This window comes from Hyperolius riggenbachi, chromosome 3 (genome assembly GCF_040937935.1).
Source record: "Hyperolius riggenbachi isolate aHypRig1 chromosome 3, aHypRig1.pri, whole genome shotgun sequence".
NCBI classification, from domain to species: domain Eukaryota; kingdom Metazoa; phylum Chordata; class Amphibia; order Anura; family Hyperoliidae; genus Hyperolius; species Hyperolius riggenbachi.
In genome coordinates, this window is record NC_090648.1 from 461,600,463 (window position 1) to 461,625,391 (window position 24,929).

General features: G+C 45.0%; 1 protein-coding gene across 7 annotated transcripts in view; it reads left to right on the top strand.

Moving 5' to 3' along the window:
* FSTL4 (follistatin like 4) overlaps nt 1–24,929 on the top strand; it is a 1,281,504-nt gene that overhangs the window by 1,206,954 nt on the left and 49,621 nt on the right. For all 7 annotated transcript variants that reach the window (XM_068273011.1, XM_068273010.1, XM_068273014.1 and 4 more), the window contains 2 exons: nt 17,089–17,250; nt 21,293–21,427. In XM_068273011.1, the coding sequence (XP_068129112.1) occupies nt 17,089–17,250; nt 21,293–21,427 (297 nt within the window). The remainder of the gene's footprint in view (nt 1–17,088; nt 17,251–21,292; nt 21,428–24,929) is intronic.

Consider the following 24,929-nt stretch of genomic DNA (forward strand, 5'->3'; position numbering starts at 1 on the left):
CAGGTTGGTGGCAGAGATACCCCCACACAATGCAAGTCCCCCCCAGCTTGGAAGGGGGGGCAGAGGGCACAGATCAGCGGGGAAGCCTCCCCCCTCCCTCACCTAGGGCCCCCCCTTCCGCGCAGCCCCCTCCTCGAGAAGTGCAGCCAGCAGCGAGCGGAGTATAGCTTACCAGCTTCAGATGATGCTATCTCCGCTCCGCATGCCGCTGCTGCCCTGCTGGTCTCTGTCTCCTGTAGTGACGCTGTCCAATCACGCTCTAGCAGGAAGTACTGCGAGAACGTGATTGGACAGCGTCACACACTACAGTCAGAGACCAGCAGGGCAGCGGCATGCGGACTCGGAGCGGAGATAGCATCATCTCTGTAGCTATTCTCCGCTCGCTGCTGGCTGCACTTCTGGAGGAGGGGGGTGCGCGGAAGGGGGGGGGGCCCTAGGTGAGGGAGGGGGGGACGCTTCCCCCCCTCCCCGCCGCTCTGTGCCCAATTCCCCCCCTTCCAAGCTGTGCCCCCCTCCAGTGGCGTAGCTAGGGTGTTTGACACCCGGTGCGGATAATTTACCAACACCCCCCCCCCCCCCCCAAAAAAAGCAAAGCGCGCAGCGACAAAAAAAATGGGTGTGGACATGACATCACATGGGTGGGGGGTAATTGTAATGTAACTGTAACAGTAAGGCAGTGGGCTAATATAGGTAGCCAGAATAGTTTCCCTCAGCATAGGTTAGATATGACAAATATGACAACATGACAAATTCAGCAATCTTGAGGCCCCCAACAAGACAAATTCAGCAATCATGAGGCCCCCAACAAGACATTCAGTAACCATGAGGCCCCCAACAAGACAAATTCAGCAGTCATGAGGCACATAAATAAACAGCATTTCACATAAATAGGCAGAATGCCCACTTAATATGGTATACACCTCTCACCTGGCTTCTGAATTCTCCTCTACTGGCTGCTGTGCCAGGCAATACTGTTTTTGGCTGGATTGGGGATGATGTGTGGGCTGAAAGGCCTGGCGGTGATGCTGTGGCCGGCCTGGCGGTGATGCTGGGCTGTACTTGGCTGGTTGAAGTAAATGTTGGCCTGACTGTTGGTGGTGATGCTGTGGCCTTTTTGACAGTGATTCTGGGCTGGTTGGCTGGTGGTGATGCTGGGCTGGCCTGGATAGTTTAGGTAGTGACAGGTGCACCCTAGTTTAGGTAGCACCAGGAGCCTCCCAGCTTAGGTAGTGACAGGACCCCCAAGTTTAGGTAGCGACAGGAGCCCCCCAGTTTAGTTAGTGACAGATACCCCCCAGTTTAGGTAGTGACAGGAGCCCCCAGTGTTTGTAGTGACAGGTGCCCCCCAGTTAAGGTAGTAACAGGTGCCCCCCAGGGTATGTAGTGACAGGAGCCCCCAGTGTTTGTAGTGACAGGTGCCCCCCAGGGTATGTAGTGACAGGAGCCCCCAGTTTAGGTAGTGACAGTGCCCCCCAGTTCAGGTAGTGACAGGTGCCCCCAGTTCAGGTATTGACAGGCGCCCCCCCAGTTCAGTTAGTGACAGGTACCCCCAGTTTAGGTATGACAGGAGCCCCCCAGTATAGATAGACAGGTCTATAGGTGTCCCCAGTTTAAATAGCCAGATCTATAGGTGTCCTCAGTGGCAGCGGAGAGAGAAGAGAAGCGGTGGGGAAGGGAGGACGTTTCCCCCTCCCCCTTCCCTCACCTTGGGGCTCCCCCTCTCTCGCTCCCCCCTTTAGAATTAAGTGATGCGGCAGGCAGCGCCGCTGTGCCTGCCGCTTCTTTTCTCTCTCCGCTGCCACCCCAGGGCGGGCGGGCCAGCCACGTCCGGGTAGCTAGGGGGGGGCAGCAGCTAGCCAGGGGAGTGCGCATGCCCCATTTTGCCCTATGTAGGGACGCCCATGGCATGGTAGGCAGATAGGTAGCCGGGTAGGCAGTTATGTAGCCGGGTGGGAGGGTAGGCAGATAGGTAGCTGGGTGGGCAGTTAGGTAGCCGGGTGGGAGGGTAGGCAGTTAGGTAGCCAGGTGGGCAGATAGGTAGCTGGGTGGGCAGTTAGGTAGCCGGGTGGGCAGTTAGGTAGCCAGGTGGGAGGGTAGGCAGATAGGTAGCTGGGTGGGTAGATAGGTAGCCGGGTGGGCAGATAGGTAGCCGGGTGGGCAGTTAGGTAGCCGGGTGGGCAGTTAGGTAGCCGGGTGGGAGGGTAGGCAGAAGGGTAGCCGGGTGGGAGGGTAGGCAGTTAGGTAGCCGGGTGGGCAGTTAGGTAGCCAGGTGGGAGGGTAGGCAGATAGGTAGCTGGGTGGGTAGATAGGTAGCCGGGTGGGTAGATAGGTAGCCGGGTGGGCAGATAGGTAGCCGGGTGGGAGGGTAGGCAGATAGGTAGCTGGGTGGGTAGATAGGTAGCCGGGTGGGCAGTTAGGTAGCCAGGTGGGAGGGTAGGCAGTTAGGTAGCCGGGTGGGTAGATAGGTATCCAGGTGGGCAGATAGGTAGCCGGGTGGGCAGATAGGTAGCCGGGTGGGAGGGTAGGCAGTTAGGTAGCCGGGTGGGCAGTTAGGTAGCCGGGTGGGAGGGTAGGCAGAAGGGTAGCCGGGTGGGAGGGTAGGCAGTTAGGTAGCCGGGTGGGCAGTTAGGTAGCCGGGTGGGAGGGTAGGCAGATAGGTAGCTGGGTGGGTAGATAGGTAGCCGGGTGGGCAGCCAGTTAGGTAGCCGGGTGGGTAGATAGGTAGCCGGGTGGGAGGGTAGGCAGTTAGGTAGCCGGGTGGGCAGTTAGGTAGCCGGGTGGGAGGGTAGGCAGAAGGGTGGGCAGTTAGGTAGCCGGGTGGGTAGCCAGTGGGGGCCCCGACTCCTATGCTCCCCTTCACCTGGGTGTCCCCCCTCCTTACAAGCCGCGGGGAGGGCAGCCCGACTGTTTTTTTTGGGGTTTTTTTTCCCTTAAAAAAAACTATTTTCCCCGTGGGCCCCCTCCTATCCTCCCCCTCCCTCACCTCGGACTCTCGGAGGGCCCCCTCCTGTTACGAGCGGCGCCGGCGGGTACAGCAAACTTCCGGGGAGGTAAAGCAGAAGATAGAGGTCCAGCTGCCTCCCAGTCGCTGTCTCCTCTATGCCGCTCGCACTAAACCAGGAAGCAGTGCGAGCGGCATAGAGGAGACAGCGTAGCCCGGGAGGCAGCTGGACCTCTATCTTCTGCCTTACCTCTCCGGAAGTTTGCTGTACCCGCCGCTCGTAACAGGAGGGGGGCCCTCCGAGGTGAGGGAGGGGGAGGATAGGAGGGGGCCCCCCCGGGGAAAAGAGTTTTTTTTAAGGGACATAAAAAAAAAAAAAAAACCAGTCGGGCTGCCCTCCCCGGCTCTCCCATGCAGCGCACGCCTTCTAGGGGCCCCCAGGTCAGGAGGAGGGGCAGTCGGGTCGGGGCCCACCGATGGAACCGTCGGTGGTTCGGCGGCTCTGTCCGAGCCTGCATCCACCATAAAACGTACCTGGATTCCTCTGTTCATTTTTCTTGTATGGCTAATTGCTGTGCCTGGTAACATTGGGGGTTGACAGAGGGAGTCATACCACAATGATCAAAAGCAACCTTTTAGATACTGCTAATTGAAAGTGAAATGTGCAAAGGTTTTAACGTTCTCACATATGGCCGCTCTAACCATGTATGATTATCGATCAGCACTTCCTTAGAACAGCAACTGCTGTCACATTGCAACAAATACAGGTAAAATGTCCTAATCCTGTCAGAACACTGCACTGCTTGTTAATCGTACCAGAGTTGTAAAGCTGATAAAGACTTGAGCAGAGACTGAAGCTTCAGATAACAAGAACTCTTAAAGAGGAACTTTACCGAAAAACAGAGGTTGGGGAAAAAACTAAATCAGTACATTGCAAAGTAAGAATTTAAAAATAGACATTCTTACACGCTGTGTGATCCATAATAAGCCTGCTAGTCATCATCTTTACTACTGGCAGACTAGAAAACTAGACAGTACCAACTGCCACTATCATTAACCACACCTAACCTAGGCTAAAAGGTTTGTTTTTTTTTTTTTACATATATACATATGCACAGAGGGAGATATGGTTGCTTGGCAGTTGGAAACAGCCGTTATTTCCCACAATGCAATGAGATTCACAGAAAGGAAACTGTCAGGACCAAGGTCATGACATCACACTGTGGGAGGGGCTTCATTACATTATCAGCCACACAGACTTCCCCCAGATGATCTATTTGAGGAAAGGTAAAGATTTCTTATGGGAAAGGAGGTATCAACTATGAAGGTTAATCCTATGTTAAAGGTCCTCTTTAGACCTAAGGACACAAAGGCTCCTCAGCTAGTCACATGCATCTGCCGCCAAGTGATCACCAAACACTTTCTCCATATAATTGTGATCATGTGATCAGCTGGAAAGGCCTTCTGGCTTCTTAGAGGTGCATGAGCATTTAAAAAAGATCACAACGGTAACGTGGACGCCAGGAGAAGCTGCCAGAAGAATATCAGTAACATTACCAATATTCTGTTATTGGGTACTGGCTAATACCAATAGTAGAATATCAGTAGTTTTACCAATATTCTACTATCACTTTACCAAACTCACCTCTCACACTAACCCACCCTCTACTGATGCCTACAACTAACCAACCAACCCCCCCCCCCCCCCCCCCATTTCTCTGGACAATATCTACACCGCAATCTTCGCCTCTACTATCACTTTACCAAACCTACTTCTCACGCTAACCTACTCTTTACCTACACCTCACACTAGCCTACTCCATCCCCTTACCCCACCGATATCTGCCCCGGAATCTCTGCCACTACTATAACATTGTACCAAACCCTCTTTTTGCAATAACCCAACTTTTCCCTACTCTTAGCACTGACCTCCCCCAACACACACACACACACACACACACACACCGATATCTGAATCTCAATTTCCACTACTGAAATGAAATGACCCTCCCATGATAACTGTGCTGCTTTCCATTGTAGCAAAATTTTGTTTACAAGCAGTGCTGTTGCAGTGTATGCAGTGCCCATTTTACCACACAGTCATCGGCACCCAAATTACCTGCTTTGCTAATAAACATCGTGTGCTACTGTCTATTGTACTTTCAACATGTTTCGCCTTGTTCATTGGGCTTTTACAAGAAAAAATGATTCTCTCACAAGTGGTCATTTATGCAGTATGTGGGAGACTTAACCCCTACCACAGGAAAAAAAAACATCAATGATACCCACATATTGGTTTTAGCACCCCCAACCACTAGAGCAGGGGTATGGAACCTATGGCTCGGGAGCCATATGTGGCTCTTTTGATGGCCACATGTGGCTCACAGACAAATCAGTAGGGGTTGATTCACCAAGCTGCACTGCTGACATAGCGCAGCTTAACCTACTCTGGTTCCTGGACGTAGAAACTATGTCCAGGAACCATGCGCGTGCCGCGCGCTCCAGCGGCCGATCGCGCGCGTGCACGTGAGCTCCCGGCCCGCGGTTCGTTAGCCAGGCAATCAGTGAATCGGGCTATGGTGCCTGATCACTGATTCCTCTCCCCCGCTGAAAAAGCGACAGCTTCTCTCGGAAGCTGCGCCTTTTCTGGCTGTTCCCTCCCCGAAGCGTCACTGTAAGCGTGTGTTACGCTTAGAGTGACGTCATGTAAACAAAATCATGGCCGCCATCTTGTGGCCAAAAAGTAAAACTACAACAAAACGTAAAAAAAATGTAAATCCACACACAATTACATTAAAAAAATATGGTTTACATCCCACCCTCCCAAAAATACCCAAATAAAATGTTTAATATTAAAAAAAAAACCATTACAATAAAAAAAAAACCAAAAACATGTAAATATTTACCTAGGGGTCTAAACTTTTTAAATATCAATGTAAAGATGAAATATTTCTATATTTTTTTTATTTTAAACTTGTAAATAGTGATAGATGCAAAACGGAAAAAATGCACCTTTATTTCCAAATAAAATATTGTCGCCATACATTGGGATAGGGACATAATTTTAATGGTGTAATAACCGGGACATATGGGCAAATACAATATGTGAGTTTTAATTATGGAGGCATGTATTATTTTAAAACTATAATGGCTGAAAAATGAGAAATAATGAATTTTTTCCGTTTTTTCTTATTCTTCCTGTTAAAATGCATTTACAGTAAAGTGGTTCTTAGCAAAATGTACCCCCCCCCCCCCCCCCAAAGAAAGCCTAATTGGTGGCGGAAAAAACAAGATATAGATCAGTTCATTGTGATAAGTAGTGATAAAGTTATAGGCTAATGAATGGGAGGTGAACATTGCTCAAGTGAAAACGACTGAACGCGAATGGGTTAATGTGGCAGCGCAAGTAACATTTTCAAAAATTTTCAAAGTAGTGCTGCTTCATGCACTACTAACTTACTCGTGCTCCCCCAAAACAGTTGCTCCAGTTTTCCCACCCTGGATCCTGTCAGGTCCAGTGACTTTGTAGGACGAGATCCCAGCACTTTCACTGGCCCAATAGGCTTTCTGCCACTTGATAGGCAGCCAATTGGGCCAAAGTGTGGGGATCTCGTCCTGCAAAGTGAATCAACCCCCAAGTCAGCTAGCTAATTGCACAATCTGAAAATTGCTGATGTTGCTGAAACCCAAGAGAAGCTGAAGACGTGTCTGACACTTCGGCTGCCTGGCCGATCAACTGCATACACATCACCATGGAAATAGGGACCTGAGCCCTCTGATGCGCATGCGCACTGTCCCAGTTTGCAACATATTTTATGGCTCTCATAGAAGTACATTTTAAAATATGTGGCGATAATGGCTCTCTCAGCCAAAAAGGTTCCTGACCCCTGCACTAGAGGAATGTTAAGTGCATATTTCTCTTATGCGGCTGTTACTTACAGTAGGCAATATAAATTTGACAGATCTGACAGATTTCATTGTCTCTTCTCAATGGCAGTCTATTAAGTGTCCCCAGAGCTAAAATACATGGACTAGTGATATTTTTTATCTATTTCCTGCAGTCACCAGTCAGGGGCTCTTCTATGCTAGGCAAGAGTTGTATGGCTGAAGGTTAACTCTTTTAGGCAGAAAAAGAAACACATCATAGTTATTAATATGTGTGGCACTGAAAATACATGTTTATCTCATCATGTCACATGTCGCCTCAGGTACACTTTAAATGTGACAATGTTTTGTGATACTGGTCCTTTAATTAAAGTAAATGTGAAGTAACCTATAAAGAGAAGACAGATACTTACCTATGGACAGGAAGGCTCTATAGGATCCAGAGCCCTCCCTATAGTTAGTATCTGACTTTTTGTTTTTTTGTTTTTAGTCATTTTACATTTACTTTAAAGGGAATCTGAAGTCAAAATAAACTTATGATATAATGAATTGTATGTGTAGTACAGCTAAGAAATAGAACATTAGTAGCAAAGATATGAGTTTCATATTGTTTCCAGTACAGGAAGAGTTAAGAAACTTCAGGTCTTATCTATACAAAAGAGCTTCTCTGAGCCGAACCAACTTGGGTGGCTACAGTGCTGTTTTCTGAAGCAATTGTCTCAACCTGTCTCTCACTGTTTCTTGTTTGTTTAAGGTTTTTCTGCCAGGAAGTTCAAAGGGTCATTAGAGTGGTATAAAACCCTGACATAATATTCAATAAAAACATGTTTTCCTACTTTTTATATGCCATACGGTTAGCATATTTGCTGCCTGATGATTGATTCCTCTCCCCTGCAGAAAAAGCGACGGCTTCTCTCGGAAGCCTCGCTTTTTCTGTCTCTTGCGCCTCCTACGTCCCTCTAAGCGTACATGTTATGCTTAGAGTGACGTCATGTAAACAAACTCATGGCTGCCATCTTGTGGCCAAAAAGTAAAACTACATCTAAATGCAAAAAAAACCAAAAACATATTTACCTAAAAAAATATTATTTACATCCCACCCTCCCAAATACAATGTTTAATAATAAAAAAAAAATACAATAAAAAAAAACGTAAATATTTACCTAAGGGTCTAAACTTTTTCAATATGAATTTAAAGATGAAATATTTCTATTTTTTTAAATTATAAGCTTGTAAATAGTGATGGATGCAAAACGGAAAAAAATGCACCTTTATTTCCAAATAAAATATTGTCGCAATACATTGTGATAGGGACATAATTTAAATGGTGTAATAACCGGGACAAATACAATACGTGAGTTTTAATTAAGGAGGCATGTATTATTTTAAAACTATAATGGCTGAAAACTGAGAAATAATGCATTTTTTCCGTTTTTTTCTTATTCTTCCTGTTAAAATGCATTTACAGTAAAGTGGCTCTTAGCAAAATGTACCCCCCAAAGAAAGCCTAATTGGTGGAGGAAAAAACAAGATATAGATCAGTTCGTTGTGATAAGTAGTGATAAAGTTATAGGTTAATGAATGGGAGGTGAACATTGCTCGGATGCATAAAGTGAAAACGACCGAGGGCTTAAGTGGTTAATCAAACCTTGGTTTTCCTTCATAGTTAACTCTGAGCAGTTATCTTTTGAAAAACATGTGTGTGCGTGCGTGCGTGTGTGTGTGTGTGTGTGTGTGTGTGTGTGTGTGTGTGCGTGTGTGCGTGAGATCAGTGTGTGTGTGTGTGTGTGTGTGTGTATCAGTGTGTGTGTGTGTTGGGGGGGCCGGGGGTGATTGCACGTCAGTATCATCCATTGAGTCCACATTAAAGGTGAGCGTATTTTAAACCCATGGGATATTTTTCTCTTCATTTTCTCCGAAATATAAAAAAAAAGATCATGAGATTTTCCAGATGCTTGAAAATATTGCCGTAATCCCTGTCTGGGACTATTTCTAACAAGCCCTCTCGAGGGGAAAAAAAACCTTTTCCGGAGTAGAAATTTGCATAATTCTCCTTTGCCATGCATCTATTTCTATTTCAGAGAATCATTTTGTGCAGAAAGGCGGTAATTTTCTTATTTACATTCAGAATGACTTTATAAGCAATTCATGTTAAATCATTTTAATTCATAACATTAACTTTAATGAATTCAAAACCTTAGAATTTATCCGGCGCCAAAGCAATTGCAATTTATTCTCTGGGATGTATTTAGAACGTATTGGGGCTGATTTATCAGAGACAGGCGCCACGGAAAACCGGCGCAAAAAACTGAGCTCTTGCCCAGGGTAGCCAATCAAATGACAGCTGTTTATGGCATACATGTAAAAAGGTGCCATGTTAATCTGGATGCTGGAAATAGCGGCTGGTAGAATATCAGTAAATTACATATATTCTACTATTGGGCTGTATTTAATTATGAAAGCAAAATATAGTGGAATTTTTTTCTGATATTTTTTGCTATGCTTTATGGCTGCCTTACCCTGAGAACCATGTCTGACCTCTTACTGACCTCTGTATGCTGAATGACTGTCCCTCATGATGTCAGTACACGTGATATGATGCTGTCAGAGCTGCAGATGGGAGAAGCAGTTGGTGTAATGTTGGCCCACCATGAACCAATGAGAATCCTTCCTGTTGCTAGGAAGAATTGGTCTACTGTAAACCAATAGGGAGGCCATGCTCCTGACGACCTCCGTTCTGTTTACCAGCTTCAGGACCAAGCAGAGGAATCAGCAGAGGCGGGACCTGGGGACACCTGAGGCTATTGAAGCGGACAAGGCGACCAGCCTAGTGAGAACAAACACTGTCCGCTCTCATAGGCTTGAATTACATCCTTGCACCCGGAGTCTTGCATTCTGTTTTGGAACAATGCGCCAGGTTGGGAATCTGCCTTGCGGCAAACACCAAGTACAAGCTGATCCTATTTTTAACATTAGGATCCAGTTGCTTCGTTGAGCAGAGGTGCAGAAAACATACTGAACGGATACGTTTTCTCCACAAGTGGGAACCGAGCCTAATTACAGTACCCCAGGGAATACGTACCATCAGTAGCATAGCTTAGGAGCTATGGGCCCCGTTGCAAGTTTTACATATGGCTCCCCCATGCACTCAAAACATAACAATTGATGCGGCGCACCAAAACCTGCCAAGGACAACACAGTGTCAGAGGTGCAAGAAGGGGATGGGGAACAGCTTGTTAATAATCATTATCATTTAAAGCATTTATAGAAGTGATCACTACAAGCACAGGACCAATAAAGAACTAATAGTACAGTTGTGGGAGGGTCCTACAGGGCCCCTCTAGCCCAAGGGCCCCGTTGCAGTCGAGACCGCTGCAACCCCTATTACTACGCCACTGCGTACTAGGGGCTTAATTCACTAAAGCGTGATAACACAGTTATCACGTGTTAAAGCTTTAAACCATTGTGCGTGCGTGTTGCGCGTGAAAAGTTTAGCGATCGCATGATTATTTTTATCGCACGTACGGCATTGCGGTTCGCGCGAAAAGCGCGCTTTTTACGTGAATATAGAGTTTGGTACTGAAATCAGCAATGGTGCTGTGAAACATGTGAGTTAATTCAATACGGTGTAATTCATTGCGCACGATATTCTTTACACGCAATGTGTAATTTAGTTACCTGCTGCTTTCAATTGGACTATTTAGTGTGTGTATAAAAGTTATTTTTTTTGAGCGGGGGGGGGGGGGGGGTTGTTCTACGCTGATCGTGCACAAAGTTTCAAGTGGGTGGATCGCGTGATGTGCATTCCGTTCGCGTGATCTGCAGTGATATCACGTGATACTGATGTTTATCACGTGATAATGTCTTCCAATGATATGCGCTCACATCTATCTTACAATGTGTCTTCATCCAGTGATGTCACTCAAAAAAAGAAAAAAAGAAAAAAAACATAGCGTAATATTGATAAATATATGTTTTAATCACCCTGTGACACACAACCTCTGCATCCTAGGTCCAATGCGGTCATATATAATTAGCCCACACCAGGCCGTAACCGCATAGGCTACAGACAGCACACAGATTGTATATATATTCCCTAAAACACCGTCGGTGTGAAAACATTAGGTCTCATTAGGTGGAATATGAGGCTGCATAACATGTTTATGTGAAGACTGATCCTTTCTGCTGGGAAATCGGTTGGCATTGGGCTGGATAGCCACAAGTGTTATTGTTGTCTTATAATCTGGGCAGCAGTGAGCAAGGTGAGAGACCACGTGTGGTGGTGAAGTAATTGCACATAGAGGTCCGAGGGGTGCACTTGGAGGAGTATATAGTGCTCTTGATGCTGTCTGTTGGGTGGCAGCTATCATATATGGTGAGGACCTGTGAGACCTAATGTTTTCACACCGACTGTGTTTTAGGGAATATATATACAATCTGTGTGCTGTCTGTAGCCTATGCGGTTACGGCCTGGTGTGGGCTAATTATATATGACCGCATTGGACCTAGGATGCAGAGGTTGTGTGTCACAGGGTGATTAAAACATATATTTATCAATATTACGCTATGTTTTTTTTTCTTTTTTTCTTTTTTTGAGTGACATCACTGGATGAAGACACATTGTAAGATAGATGTGAGTGCATATCATTGGAAGACATTATCACGTGATAAACATCGGTATCACGTGATATCACTGCAGATCACGCGAACGGAATGCACATCACGCGATCCACTTGAAACTTTGTGCACGATCAGCGTAGAACAACCCCCCCCCCCCCCCCCCCCGCTCAAAAAAAACACCCTTTTATACACACACTAAATAGTCCAATTGAAAGCAGCAGGAAACTAAATTACACATTGCGTGTAAAGAATATCGCGCGCAATGAATTACGCCGTATTGAATTAACTCACGATTCTTTTTTTGAGTGACATCACTGGATGAAGACACATTGTAAGATAGATGTGAGCGCATATCATTGGAGGACATTTATGCTTGGTGATTGATATTGCGATCCATGGACACGTAATTAATGGTGGACTTTTGTATTGTTGTTTATAATTTTTTTGTTGTTGTTTATGTATGATTTTTTTTTGTAGTGGGGATATCACGTGATATCCTGCCTTTGTGCGCAAAGTCAAACCTTTGCGCACGTGAAATCGCGTGCAAAAGTGCTTATCACTTCCGTGATAAGCATTATCACACTTTAGTGAATCGAGCCCCATGTGTTTAGCACCTGTGGCTAGGGGGCTCACATAAGTTTTACACCAGTTTTTTTTTTTAAATAGTGTAAATGTACAAAAGGTGTTCACACTGACCAGACTGTAGCTTTGCAGGGAAAATGCCATTTCCACATTCTGTTTCTTCATAATGTATGTGTCCGCTCTGGTGGAGCAAAGGTACCAAAAAAAACCAGCATTCTAAGAGTAGACGACGTTAGGAAAAGTTTTAATCCATCACACAGAAAATGTTAGCGTTTCCGGGCCCCAGGGGTCCCCATTCTCAGAACTGTGTATGGACAGATGACCGATCCCGGTGGCCTCAAAACACTGCCATTTTCTTAGTGATAGATTAATACCTAATTCACAGTACTTGATTTCTTGGCGTGTTGGCTCATTAGTGCCTCCTGCTGTCTGAATCGGCTATCCAGCTGTGCACCTTAAGGTCCCCATGATATCTATATATAGTATAAGGGCAGATTACATTTGGCTATTAACTGTTGTTGAACACCTCACATCCTGTAAACAGGATTGCAGTGTGTGAATATTTGTATATAGCCCCAAAGAAACGCAATCACAATTATGACCATGCTGGGATGCGATCAGGTTTCTTTCTATTACCACTACCACAATTCTCGGATCAGTTCATTTCGGCGCGCGGCTCTGAGAGCCGAGCGCCGAAACTGGGCACCGTCATAGCAGCAATTGGTAATTCGGGGCACTGGCGGCTGCCAGACCCCTAACTACATCTCCCTCCGAGTTGCGACAACTTAGAGGGGGAATAGTATTTAACGCCGCCTCGGAGTTTAGCGGCACCGGGGAGAGCCATCATTCGGCTCTCCCCGCGCCGAACTGAGCAGCGCCGAGATAATATGTACCCCACAATTCTGCAGTGATCCGATGGGTCAGGTGTTCTATACAACAATTTCCGTACAACTAGTGAACTGACCACCCCTCGATCGAATAGCTGAACTTGGTAAACAAAAAACAAAGTGAGGGTTTAAAGAGACACTGAAGCGAGACTAAATCTCGCTTCAGCTCTCATATATAGCAGGGGCACATGTGCCCCTGCTAAAACGCTGCTATCCCGCGGCTTAACGGGGGTCCCTTCACCCCCAACCCACCCCCCGCAAACCTTGGTCGCAGACTTGGTCGTTTTTTCCCTCTTCCTGGAGGCAGGGCTAATGGCTGCAGCCCTGCCTCCCAGCGCGTCTATCAGACGCGCATCGCCGCCTCTCCCTAGCCCCTCTCAGTGAAGGAAGACTGAGAGGGGCGGGGGAGAGGCGGAGATACGCGTCTGAAAGACGCGTGTGGGGCAGGGCTGCGGCGGTTAGCCCTGCCCCAATGCGGAAGCGCTCCCCCGCATTACGGAGGGGATTTGGGGGGACAGGGACCCCCGTTAAGCCGCGGGATAGCGGCGTTTTAGCAGGGGCACACATGCCCCTGCTAGCTATGAGGTCTGAAGCGAGATCTATTCTCGCTTCAGACTCTCTTTAAGGGCCTGTAAATATCAAACAGATATTATAAAATGTAGCTATTAATTACAATCTCCATTATTAGACAGATAAGACGGTAGCAGGAAAAAGGGGCGCCGGCTGAGGGTGGACGAAAAGGGCGCCGCCATAGACACTAATGCAATTATCGTTAACACAGCTAAATATACTTTTTGTCATAATATTTTGTTTGTATGTACAGATTTTACGTTATCAAAGATATTATCGTTTCTATGCGTAAAAAGGTGTTTCTGCAGAGGTAGTGATTAGGGTTAGGCAACACCGGGTGGTTAGCATTAGGCACCGGCCGGGGAAGGTTAGGGACAAACAAGAGAAAAGTCCATATGTCACGTGATATTATCAAGCAAGGCCTAATGCACATTTCAATCATGGCTTTGGAAATAGTTGCGTCTTCAGAGGCAGAACATTGTAATTTGAAAAATCATGACAAAGGGTAGTTAAAAACATAGTGTGTGGAATCTATTCTACATCAAAATGTTTTAGGCGTCCTTTTCGTCTGGCCAGCCAAAAACCATGTAGTATATTTAGTCAAAAAGTACTGTATTTTTCGGGCTATAAGACTCACTTTCTCACTCCTAAAAGTGGGGGGAAAAATGGGTGCGTCTTATAGTCCAAATAATACAATTTGGACCGGTGCCTGGCATCCCCCCACAAATACAGTACATACCGTACAAACCTGCAGACCCCTCTGTCCTCCTGGTGTCTCCCATGTCCTTCTTTGTCCTCTACTGTCCCCTGCATCTTCTTCTGTCTCCCAGCTCCATGTCGCGCTGTGTCCCAGAGCGCAGCTTCAGCCTATGGGGGAAAAATACTGTGTTTTTAATTAAGCCGATGATCTCGTGGGTGGGACTATGGCTCTGTCAATGGGGCCAATTGCTGCACTCACTGAGTAGCAGTGACCTATGAGCTGTCAGTGGGTGTTGTTCCTTCAATGTTTAAGGAAAGATGCCCACTGTCACTGGATAGATTACTGCCAGCCAGTGCAGAGATTCGCCCCAATGACTGATGACTGTTTCAGGTGTGTGATTCAGCCAATACTGCTACCAGAAAGATCAACAGGACTTGTGCCAGGTAACTGGCATTGCATTTTTCTCTCCCTGGTATTGTCTTTCTCTCACTAGGCATGGGGTGTCAAATTAAAATACAAAGAGGGCCCAGATTGAACACCTCAATGTCTAGTGGCCACCTCCCTCTCTTATAACATTCCCTGGTGTCTAATGACCCCCCTCCCTCCCCTATACAGTTCCCTGGTGTCTAGTGCCCCCCTCCCTCAGCTATACAGTTCCCTGGTGTCTAGTGCCCCCCTCCCTCAGCTATACAGTTCTCTTGTGTCTTGTGGCCCCCAGGACTGGCTCTTCAATTTAGGCAAGGGGAGCATTTACCCAAGGGCCAAACCCCCCCATGCTATCAGACCCCTAACCTCCCTCTTAACTCTTATGTGCTCCCTGGGGCACCTGCACACTAGCAGCCTTGGTATCTCACCTGTCCTGGCCATCGGCACGCTGTTACATTTGTTCGTACTCCCCATCTTCATCCTACTGCCTGCCTCTTGTGACCGGCGCATATCATTACGCTTATGCATAACATGCAGTGGCTCACAAGAGGTAGGCAGTAAGAAGATGGGGAGCAGTGTGCCAATCACAGACAGGTGAGAAATGCTGCTATCCTGCAGAGGGCCCAGGGAGCACATAAGAGTTAAGGGCAAGATGGGTGAGTGGCAGCTGGCTCGGGGGCCATCGGGGCAGAATTAGCTGGGGGGGTGTTACCTTTTCCCCAGGGCCCATCGGCATTGAACCGACCCTGGTGGCTCCCTCCTCTATACAGTTTCTTGGTGTCTAGTGCTTTCCCCTCCCTCCCCCACATAGCTTCCCTGCTGTCTAGTGTCCCCCTCCTTCCCCTATACAGTTCTCTGATGTCTAGTGCTTTCCCCCTCCCTCCCCCATATGGCTTCACTGGTTATCTAGAGCTTCACCTCCAATATAGCTTTCCTGGTGGTCTAGGAGTGGGCAAACATAATGTGAACTGTGAACTAAGGAAACCACTTGCAGGCCAAATTTGGTGGGCCAGATTTTGTATGCTTTAGGCCGGTGTTCCCCAACCCTGTCCTCAAGGCCCACCAACCAACGGTGCATGTTTTGTGGAAATCCACAGAGGTGGTTTATCAGCAGTGGCGTAGCAATAGGGGGTGCAGAGGTAGCCACCGCATCGGGGCCCTTGGGCCAGAGGGGCCCCGAAGGGTCCACTCTCTATCACAGTATTAGCTCTCTATTGGTCCTGTGGTTGTAATGATCACTTCTATAGATGCTTTGAATAGTAGTAATTCTTAACACACTGTTCTCCATCCCCTTCTTGCACCTCTTACACTGTGGTTTTGTCCTTGGCAGGTTTTGGTGCGCCATATCAATTGTTATGTATAGAGACCCCATGTGAAACCTTCACCAGGGCCCATGGCTCCTTAGCTATGCCACTGTTTATCAGCACTGCTAAAGCACTAATTACCTCACCTGTGAATCCTTGTGATTTTCTGCAAAACATGTACTGTTGGTGGGCCTTGAGGACAGGGTTGGGAAGCTCTGCTCTAGGACCACATCTGCCAGATCAGATTACCAGGAAGGGCCATAAAATAATTAACTGCTGCTGCAAGTGGTAGGTAATCAACAGCTGCTACTAAAGTTACCCAACACACACAAGACACACAACAGCAGTTTATTGCTTTCATTCCTGTTGAAGTAGTTAGGAACAGCCCTAGATAGCTTTAGCATTAGCTGCTTAGAACCAGTAGCTGCAACTACAAGACAGGAAGAGGCAGGCTAGCTGTGATGTTCCCACCCATCACCCTCCCATTCACTCCTATCACCTGTCCCTACTGGCGGCAACAGCAACTCACCTAGCAACACCACCCTAATGGTGTCCATACATGGTACAATCTTTTCATTTTTTTTATTAGATAATTTCATTTGATTATTTCCTTATATCAAATATGAAGATTTTTCCAACATGTCCGATCGGATTTTTATTGAAAGAACTGGATAATTGTTTGTTTTTCTTGATCGAATAAAAATATTATTTTCGATTCAATCGTTTTTATTGTACCATGTTTGGGCACCAGAAGTGTCAATGGGCTTGAATCACTAATCTGTGATAACTCAAATAACACACCTTATTAAAGATATCACACCTTATCAAAGTTAACATGCCTTATCAGAGTAGCACAGCGTGCGCTATGAAACTGCAGGGGCTCAGGGCAGGACGAGTGCCATTGCCATTTAGCAGACATAAGTTCATAGCGCTCGCTCTGCTACTCTGATAAGGCATGTTAACTTTGATAAGGTGTGATATATGAGTTATCATGGTTTAGTGAAACAAGCCCAATATCTCAACAACAACACATTACTTGGAGATGAGGAGTACAACCTCGTAAGCTAATTTCAGCTCAATATAGAAGGTTTGAATGTATGATATGTTCCCTGTAGACCACAAAATGCTGGAAAGTGTGAAAATAATAGCATTTGTTTATTTTGTCTCTTATAGTTCCTCCTGTCATTAGAGTGTATCCTGAGACCCAAGCTCAGGAACCAGGAGTATCTGCAAGTCTAAAATGCCACGCTGAGGGCATCCCTAACCCAAAAATAACCTGGCTGAAGAATGGACTCGATATAATGCCGAAGTTATCCAAACAGCTCACGCTAATAGGTAAGGGTGCTTAGCTACTCATGGGGAACATTTTCAGCTGGCTTCTTAAAGTATACCTGACCTGAGACAAAGTTACCCAAGGTTAATACAGAGGTGGGTTCATGGTGGATTCACAAGTGTATTGGCTCTTCTTCTCCTTGCCTCCTTACCCCTAGCCGCCATAACCACGGCATGAAAAATGTGACTTTTCCCTTAATGGGAGTGAATGGGGTGGGGAAGATGAGGGAATGGGAGGGTGAAAGGAGTGAATATCGCCCCCTATGCTGCTAAGGAGCCGCAATAGCAGCATAGGGGGCGATATACAGGCTGGGAACGCGAACAATCACTCACATTCCCATGCCTGTCGGCCGGTGACGGCGAAACCGGAAGTCGTCGCCGGCGGGTCCAGAGGCATCGGAGCGGAGCTGCGAGGGCACCGATCGGCTGCAGGGGGCTGAGGGAAGCCCCAGGTGAGTTCATCTCATTTTTTTTTATGGCTTTAGGTTCACTTTAAGTTTAATATAAACAGGGAACAAGTATCCTCAAGGCAAATCGAAATACAAAAAACAAGATCATAATAATAGAAACAGTGAGCAGATAGTGTATGTAGGTGTAATTTTACAGAACAATAAAAGACAATCTAAACTTGAACACTTGTAAAGTTAATACATTGACTCATATGCAATTAAAGGATACCTGAAGTGACATGTGACATGATGAGATAGACATGGGTCTGTACAGTGCCTAGCACACAAATAACTAGGCTGTGTTCGTTTTTTTTTTCTCTGCCTGAAAGAGTTAAATATCAGATATGTAAGTGGATGACTCAGTCCTGACTCAGACAGGAAGTGACTACAATGTGACCCTCGCTGATAAGAAATTCCCATTTTTACCTCTTTCTCACTCTCAGAAGCCATTTTCTGCTAGGAAAGTGTTTTATAGTTGGAATTTCTTATCAGTGAGGGTCACACTGTAGTCACTTCCTATCTGAGTCAGAACTGAGTCAGCCACTTACATACCTGATATTTAACTCTTTCAGGCAGAGAAAGAAAAAAAGGAACACAGCCTAGTTATTTGTGTGCTCCGCACTGTACATACACATGTCTATCTCATCATGTCACGTGTCAGTTCAGGTATCCTTTAATCTTTTCTCCTGAGTTTTCTCCTAGGTGATATTTTTAAACTTATCAATAAAATGCCTTTTAAGCCACCAGCAAGGAAGAAAATGCTCAAAATAGTTTTTAAGGTACTTTTTCACCTACTTTTTGGTACTTTTTCAATTGCAAAGTGATAAAAATTTATTTGAAATAGAAGATGAAAAATTCATGAAAAAACTCAGGAGAAAAAGGGAATTGCATATGGCCTATTGTCTCAAAATATGGTGAAATTATAATAAAACAATAAACCCATATGGGGAAATGGGAAAAGCTGTGTGCTGGACAGAGGGGACTGGTCACATGGGTATTGACCTGCAGGTAGCGACCAGGACTCTAATATACCAGCTAATAACAGAGAGAGATAATACTAGCCACAAGTCCGAAAAATGGGTAATCTGTTCAAATATAGCTTACATGTAACATATAAACACAATTCCATGTAACATACAGTATAAACACAATAAAGTAAGTATAAAAACTACAAAACAAAAAGATAAGGGTTTTCAGGGCCTATCAATATTGTAAAACGTAACTTTTAATTAGCTAATACAGTAATAAAAAGTCCAGTATAATAAACCGTAAAAAAAAGTCCTGGGCCCATATGCAATTCACTTTTTCACCTAAGTTTTCTCCTAGGTGATATTTTTAAACTTGCCAATAAATTGCCTTTAAGCCACCATAAAGCAAGAAAATACTCAACATAAATTTGATCGTGCTATTTCACCAACTTTTTGGTACTTTTTTAGTTGAAAAGTGCTGTAAAGTTATTTTAAATCTGAGATGAAATATTATCTCCTGGGAGAAAAGTCAGGTGAAATAGGGAATTGCATATGGCCCCTTATGTCACAGTATGACGTTCAGATGAGGCCTAACGCACGTTTCACAGCTTTGAACCAGCCGCTCTTCAGAGGTGAAATAGTCAGAAGTTCATAATATATTCATGTGACATACGGTGGTTAAAAACATATTTAAAACACTGTTATATACAGTATGACATAGCAGATGCTAATTGATTTTCTCTTCCTTTCCCATCAACTCAATGCATGTAATCCTTGGAATAACCAATCTAAGGGTATATAATTTTGTAACTACAAACGGCTGAAGTAATATGCCTTTGCTGGGGATGGCCCAGGCTTGTGTATTCAAGGTTCCAGGTTATATGAATGGCTGCTTGCCGATAGCCGCTGCTCTCAGAGGGCACTTGCAGGGGGGAAATCGCCGAAGCGGTAATAAAATACAATACAGGGGGAAGGGGGGGAGGAATAAAGGGGGAAAAGGAAAAACCATGGAAGCTAAAGATATGGAAGAATATGCGTTATCAGGTGTAAGGATAAAACAGGCTATATACTGTATTGCCAAGAGTATAAGCTTCATTAAAGTGGATCCGAAATGAACTTTTACACATTGCATAATTGGGTTCCTTTTCTATTGTTTATAGGGTATTTCTCAAGCCAAATACTTTTTTGTTTTGTTTTAATACTCTAATTCCCTATAAACTAAACAAGCCTCGCCCACAGCTTTTCAGAGAGCCTTGGCATTTTCAGACAGTGGCAAGGGCTCATGGGAGCTCAGTCTGGGCAGGAGGAGAGGGAGGTATTACTAGCCAGAGATTTCAGAGGGGAGGAGGGGAGATTAGGTTTTTTTCACAGGCTGAGTGCTGAAGATGCAGATAAGCTTGCCTGTGTGTAATGTTTACAAACAACATGGCTGCTATCATTGTATCACAGCAAGAAATAATCATATTCTATTGATGCCGTTTGCAGCTAGAGATATATAGACAAGTTACTTCCTTGTTATTGTTAGTTTTTCATCTCGGATCCGCTTTAAGCACTTTAGAATAAAGAGAAAAGTGTGATCTCAGGGAAGAGTAATGATCATGGCTGAGCTTTATTCAAGAAGATAAAGTGTTTCAGATCTTGAAGCTAGGGCTTTGTCAGCATGGAGATGAAAATACATTTTTTTTTTTTAAACAACTCGTAGGGGAGACAAAACAAAGATTTTCAGGAAAAAATGTTTTTTAAACCATTAAAATTACATCTTAAAAACCATTTTCCTTTGCATGATTTAAAATCAATTTTCTCAAAAACTACAAACTCTTTTTTTAAAAAAAATTGACTTTTACCCACTATTCTCCTAAAAAAAACTCTAAAAAAAAACTGCACTCACCTGGGGCTTCTTCCAGCTCCTGGCAGTAAATCGGTGCCCTTGGCGCAGCCCCTCTCCCTCCGGGCGTCCAGTGGTGAAGAAGCCAACCTCGCCAGGTCGGCTTCAAGATCGGCTTCCGTGCGCTCCACGGCGGGGGGGTCACATGGTGTAGAGACATCATCGGGTCTCTACTGCGCAGGCGCAGAACTACTGCGCTTGCGCAGTAGAGACCCGATGACGTCACATACACCACGTGACCCGCGCCGTGGAACGCACATGACGCCGACCCGGAAGCCGACCTGGCGAGGTCGGCTTCTTCACCGCTGGACGCCAGGAGGGAGAGGAGCTGCGGCGAGGGCACCGATCGACTGCCAGGAGCTGGAAGAAGCCCCAGGTGAGTGCAGTTTGTTTTTTTTAGTACCATGAATCTTCCCTTTAATATATGTAGCAATTTTCATGACAATAGCATGTATGGAGGAGTTGATATTAACCACTAAAGTCAGAAGGGAATTACACAAAAATTACTCAAAATTAGGAATGGATTACGCGAAACCTATTCAATTTACAAATCCTAATTACATGGGGCGTAATTGCAAAAATGTACGCAAAATTTCACGTAATTGTAATTAGCTGATTACAATCATCACTATTTACATTCTGCTGTGCTTGCTTATTCTAACACGTTAAATATTATTATTTATAGCAGCGACTGTTTACTTAAAAAAAACATAGATCAAACAGCTCATACGTCTCTATTACAGCCAATGGAAGTGAACTTCATATTTCTAGTGTCCGCTATGAAGACACTGGAGCCTATACATGTATTGCAAAGAATGAAGTCGGAGTGGATGAAGACATATCTTCTCTCTTCATTGAAGATTCTGCAAGGAAAACCCGTAAGTGTCATTTACTTTACTGTTTTCAAGGATTATCATGATCACTCATGATTGCCAATGACATAGATGGCCAGAATTATTTTGATTGCTTAATACATTATATTCTTCCGGTACACTTTACAGAGCACCAGAGGCGTATCTAGAGGGGTGCAGGCATGGCTTGTGCCATGGGCGCCACAGCATCATGGGTACCATGGCTGCCCCTGTGCCTCCCCATCACTCAGACTTCAAATCAGATGAATGCTGTTATCTGGGGAACATGGCTACTTAACTTATGTATGTAGGGCGGGCTCACTTGGCTTAGTGTTAGAAAAGAGGGCAGAGAGGGAATAAGAAGAGATATTTACGAAAAAAGTAACTTCAGCAATATACCAAGCCAAAAAACAAAGGCAACCATAACATACGTACGTGAAAAAGGATGCTGTTTTAAAGGGGAAGGTGGCTCTGACTAGGGGGGGGGGGCAATTCCAGTGTCTGCCATAGGCTCTATATTACTCAGATAGGCCCCTGCGGAGCACAATTTAGATCACTAATTGTCCCTTAATGCCACTTTAAATCTAATGTCCCTAGCAAGCTCTATGGAGGAGTCAGTTATTCTAATAGTTTCTTTTTAGAAAGTGGCCAGAAACCAAAGCACCGGGAGGAAACATAGAAAACATGGGAAGAACATGGAAACCCCAATCAGATAATAGATTACCCTTGCTGGGTCTCTGGTATTCCAAGGCAAAAGTGCTAATCGCTTAGCCACTCGGTCACCTGAATTACACAGCTGTGAAGCGGTCAGGTGCAGCATGGGAAGAGCGAGCACCACAATGACCTGCCTCGCCCGCTGCATCTCAATCCATCTCTGTTGTGAGGCATACTTTGCAAAGAAAGCATGCCTCACTTCTGGGGTCCCACGAACGACACACTGGTATCCTTGCAGCATTACGACGGGACCCTCTGCACCATGCCACACCGAGTTCAATGTGATAGCCCCATAGGGCTATCACTATTTCTGGGATGAGATGACTCATTTTTTGGTGACACAACAGATGCGTCAGCCGTCAAGCAATAAAGGGCCTTAGGGTTCAATTAGCCTCTTTTTACTTCAAATACCCAATCAAATTCAAGATCATTCCAAAAAAACATTCATTTATACAAATATAAGTCTGAAAATGGGCAAAGTGAAGCTCTCTCCTCATTTCATCAGGCACAAGGGTTAATTTCTCAAGACACTTCATTTTCCACATTCAGCTAAAGTGTAGTATGGTCATTACCGCTAATTTACAACTTATGATGGACACTGGAGCATTTAACCAAATGAACTATGTGTTAATGTTTTAAGGAGCTCCCTTAAGTCTCACTTGCCTAATAATGTAGTCAATTTGTCAAGTTCATTAGTCGATCTGACCTGATGTCGGCACATAATGGAAATCCATCAACAAATTCAAGTTGAGCTTACTTAACATTACACATTACGGGATTCACCTTTGATGAGCGGTGATAAAAGGTTTCTGTTACACAACAAGTGACAGCAGTGAGGGATGATGCTCAGCTGATCAGATGTTAATGATCAGGCTGGCTGACAGGAAGGTGTCACCTTCGACTTAAATAGCACTAAATCTCCAATTCAATTATTTCACAGCGCTGTGAATGGTATAGACATGATGTCTTCATTAGCTTGTCAGAACTGGACTTTAAATCATTATCTTGGACATCCCGCCACATTCTCTAATATGTTTAACTGTTGACTGTGCACATTTCATTTCTTACATTTTTGCTAACATTCGATAAATGTACTAGATTTGAATATAATAATCACATTTACTTTAGGGCTTGTTTCACTTTTACGGCTTGGATTTCTACTTTTGTAATATACATTTATTTTGGGCGCCATGGGCTTCTATTTTAATAGCCACAAACAGGGCAGTTTCTAGACTTAATTGCACCCAGGGCGAGGGTGTAAAAATTGCCCCTCCCTTCCCCCCCACCCCTGTGGACTCGCGAACCTTTACTCTTTAGGGACAGTCACACAGCCACAGGTCGTAGTGCTGCCTACTTACTAGTGACCAGTCGCCCACCCAGGAGGAAGCAGGGACAAGGAAAATACATAGGCGAAGAGAGCCTGGAAAGCCAACTATGGGCGCCGCGCACTGACAGCCTGCAGTACCGCTACAGGACATCGCGCTGTGGTGACGTGATGATGACTTGATGTCTGACGCAGGCAGCTCAGGAGTCGTCAAGGAAGGTGATTGTGCTGGTAATCTTTTTTCTTCTTCCATTTGGCTGTACCGCGAGTCACCAGCTCCCTAGTGGTTATGCCCTTCTGCCTGCGCCCCCCTTCTTTTACTTGCTGGTCTGTGCCCAGGGTGGTCGCCCCAACCGCACTGCCAAAGAAACGGCCCTGGCCACAATTAGCAGCTACAAGTGGTAATTTGGATAGACGCTAAGTGCAGCTATTAACATGGCCACCTATGGCAGTGCCCAAACTACCATGGTTGGTGGGTCTGTTTCAAATTATTTTTATTAGCACAGCAAGAAGTATAGAAACAACTGGCTGGCCATTTAAACTAAGAGTAAAAAATGCTATGTGGGCAAAAAAAACCCATATTTCTTTGATCTTTCCATTAACTTATAAGAAAAGGGAAAATAGCTGTTTTAAAATCAAGGAGAATAACTGATATAACTTGAGGTCCACTGCTATCTAATCCTTCATGGAATGCTTTAAATGCACAGTATAAATTTGGAATGAGTTGTTAGGCGGGAATACACACCTGTGTTCAATTCCATTTGATTTGCCATTTTCCCAAACACAGCCTGTTCTGTTTTGCAGTGTTTTAAGTCCTTTCCTGATTGTTTTTGAATTCAGTGAGTGGGTTGATGTCTTAAGATGAAATGCTTTATAAATGCAAATCAAATGCTATTTAAATGCAAATGAGTGGCCCATTCAAACGCAAATTAAACACTACTCAAACACAATTAAAATGCAAACACAAATGGCCAAGTACACCTACTTAATCCAGTTTGTTTCCTTTTTGAAGAAGTGGGGCTGAAACTCCCTAGTAAACTTTTGTACCTATTCCTAGTGTAGCGAAACAGACTGGATCGCTAATGATCGTAACGGGGCCTCTTAGTGGATACCGCTTCCAGAGGCACCCTGCCTCCCAGAATCATGCAGACACCAGTATCAATGCAATATATTTATTCCCCACAGACCAACGTGATCTAATGGGGTGACGTAAGCAATAGAAGATATAGCACTAATCAAACACTTGTTCACTTTTCTCCTAACAGACTTGTTTATTACTGTAGTGACATGGTTATTATGCCTTTTTTTAAAGGGGGAGGGGCTTGGAAAATGATGGGCTTTATTCACTAAGGGTAGGTCGGTAAAATACCCAATTTGATATTTTACACTTTTTTTCCCAAATTCACTAAATATTGTCCGCATGAGGCAGAAGTTTGGTAATTTACCGAACAAACATGCCTCAATTCACTAAGCCCAGCTAGGTAAGTGTCA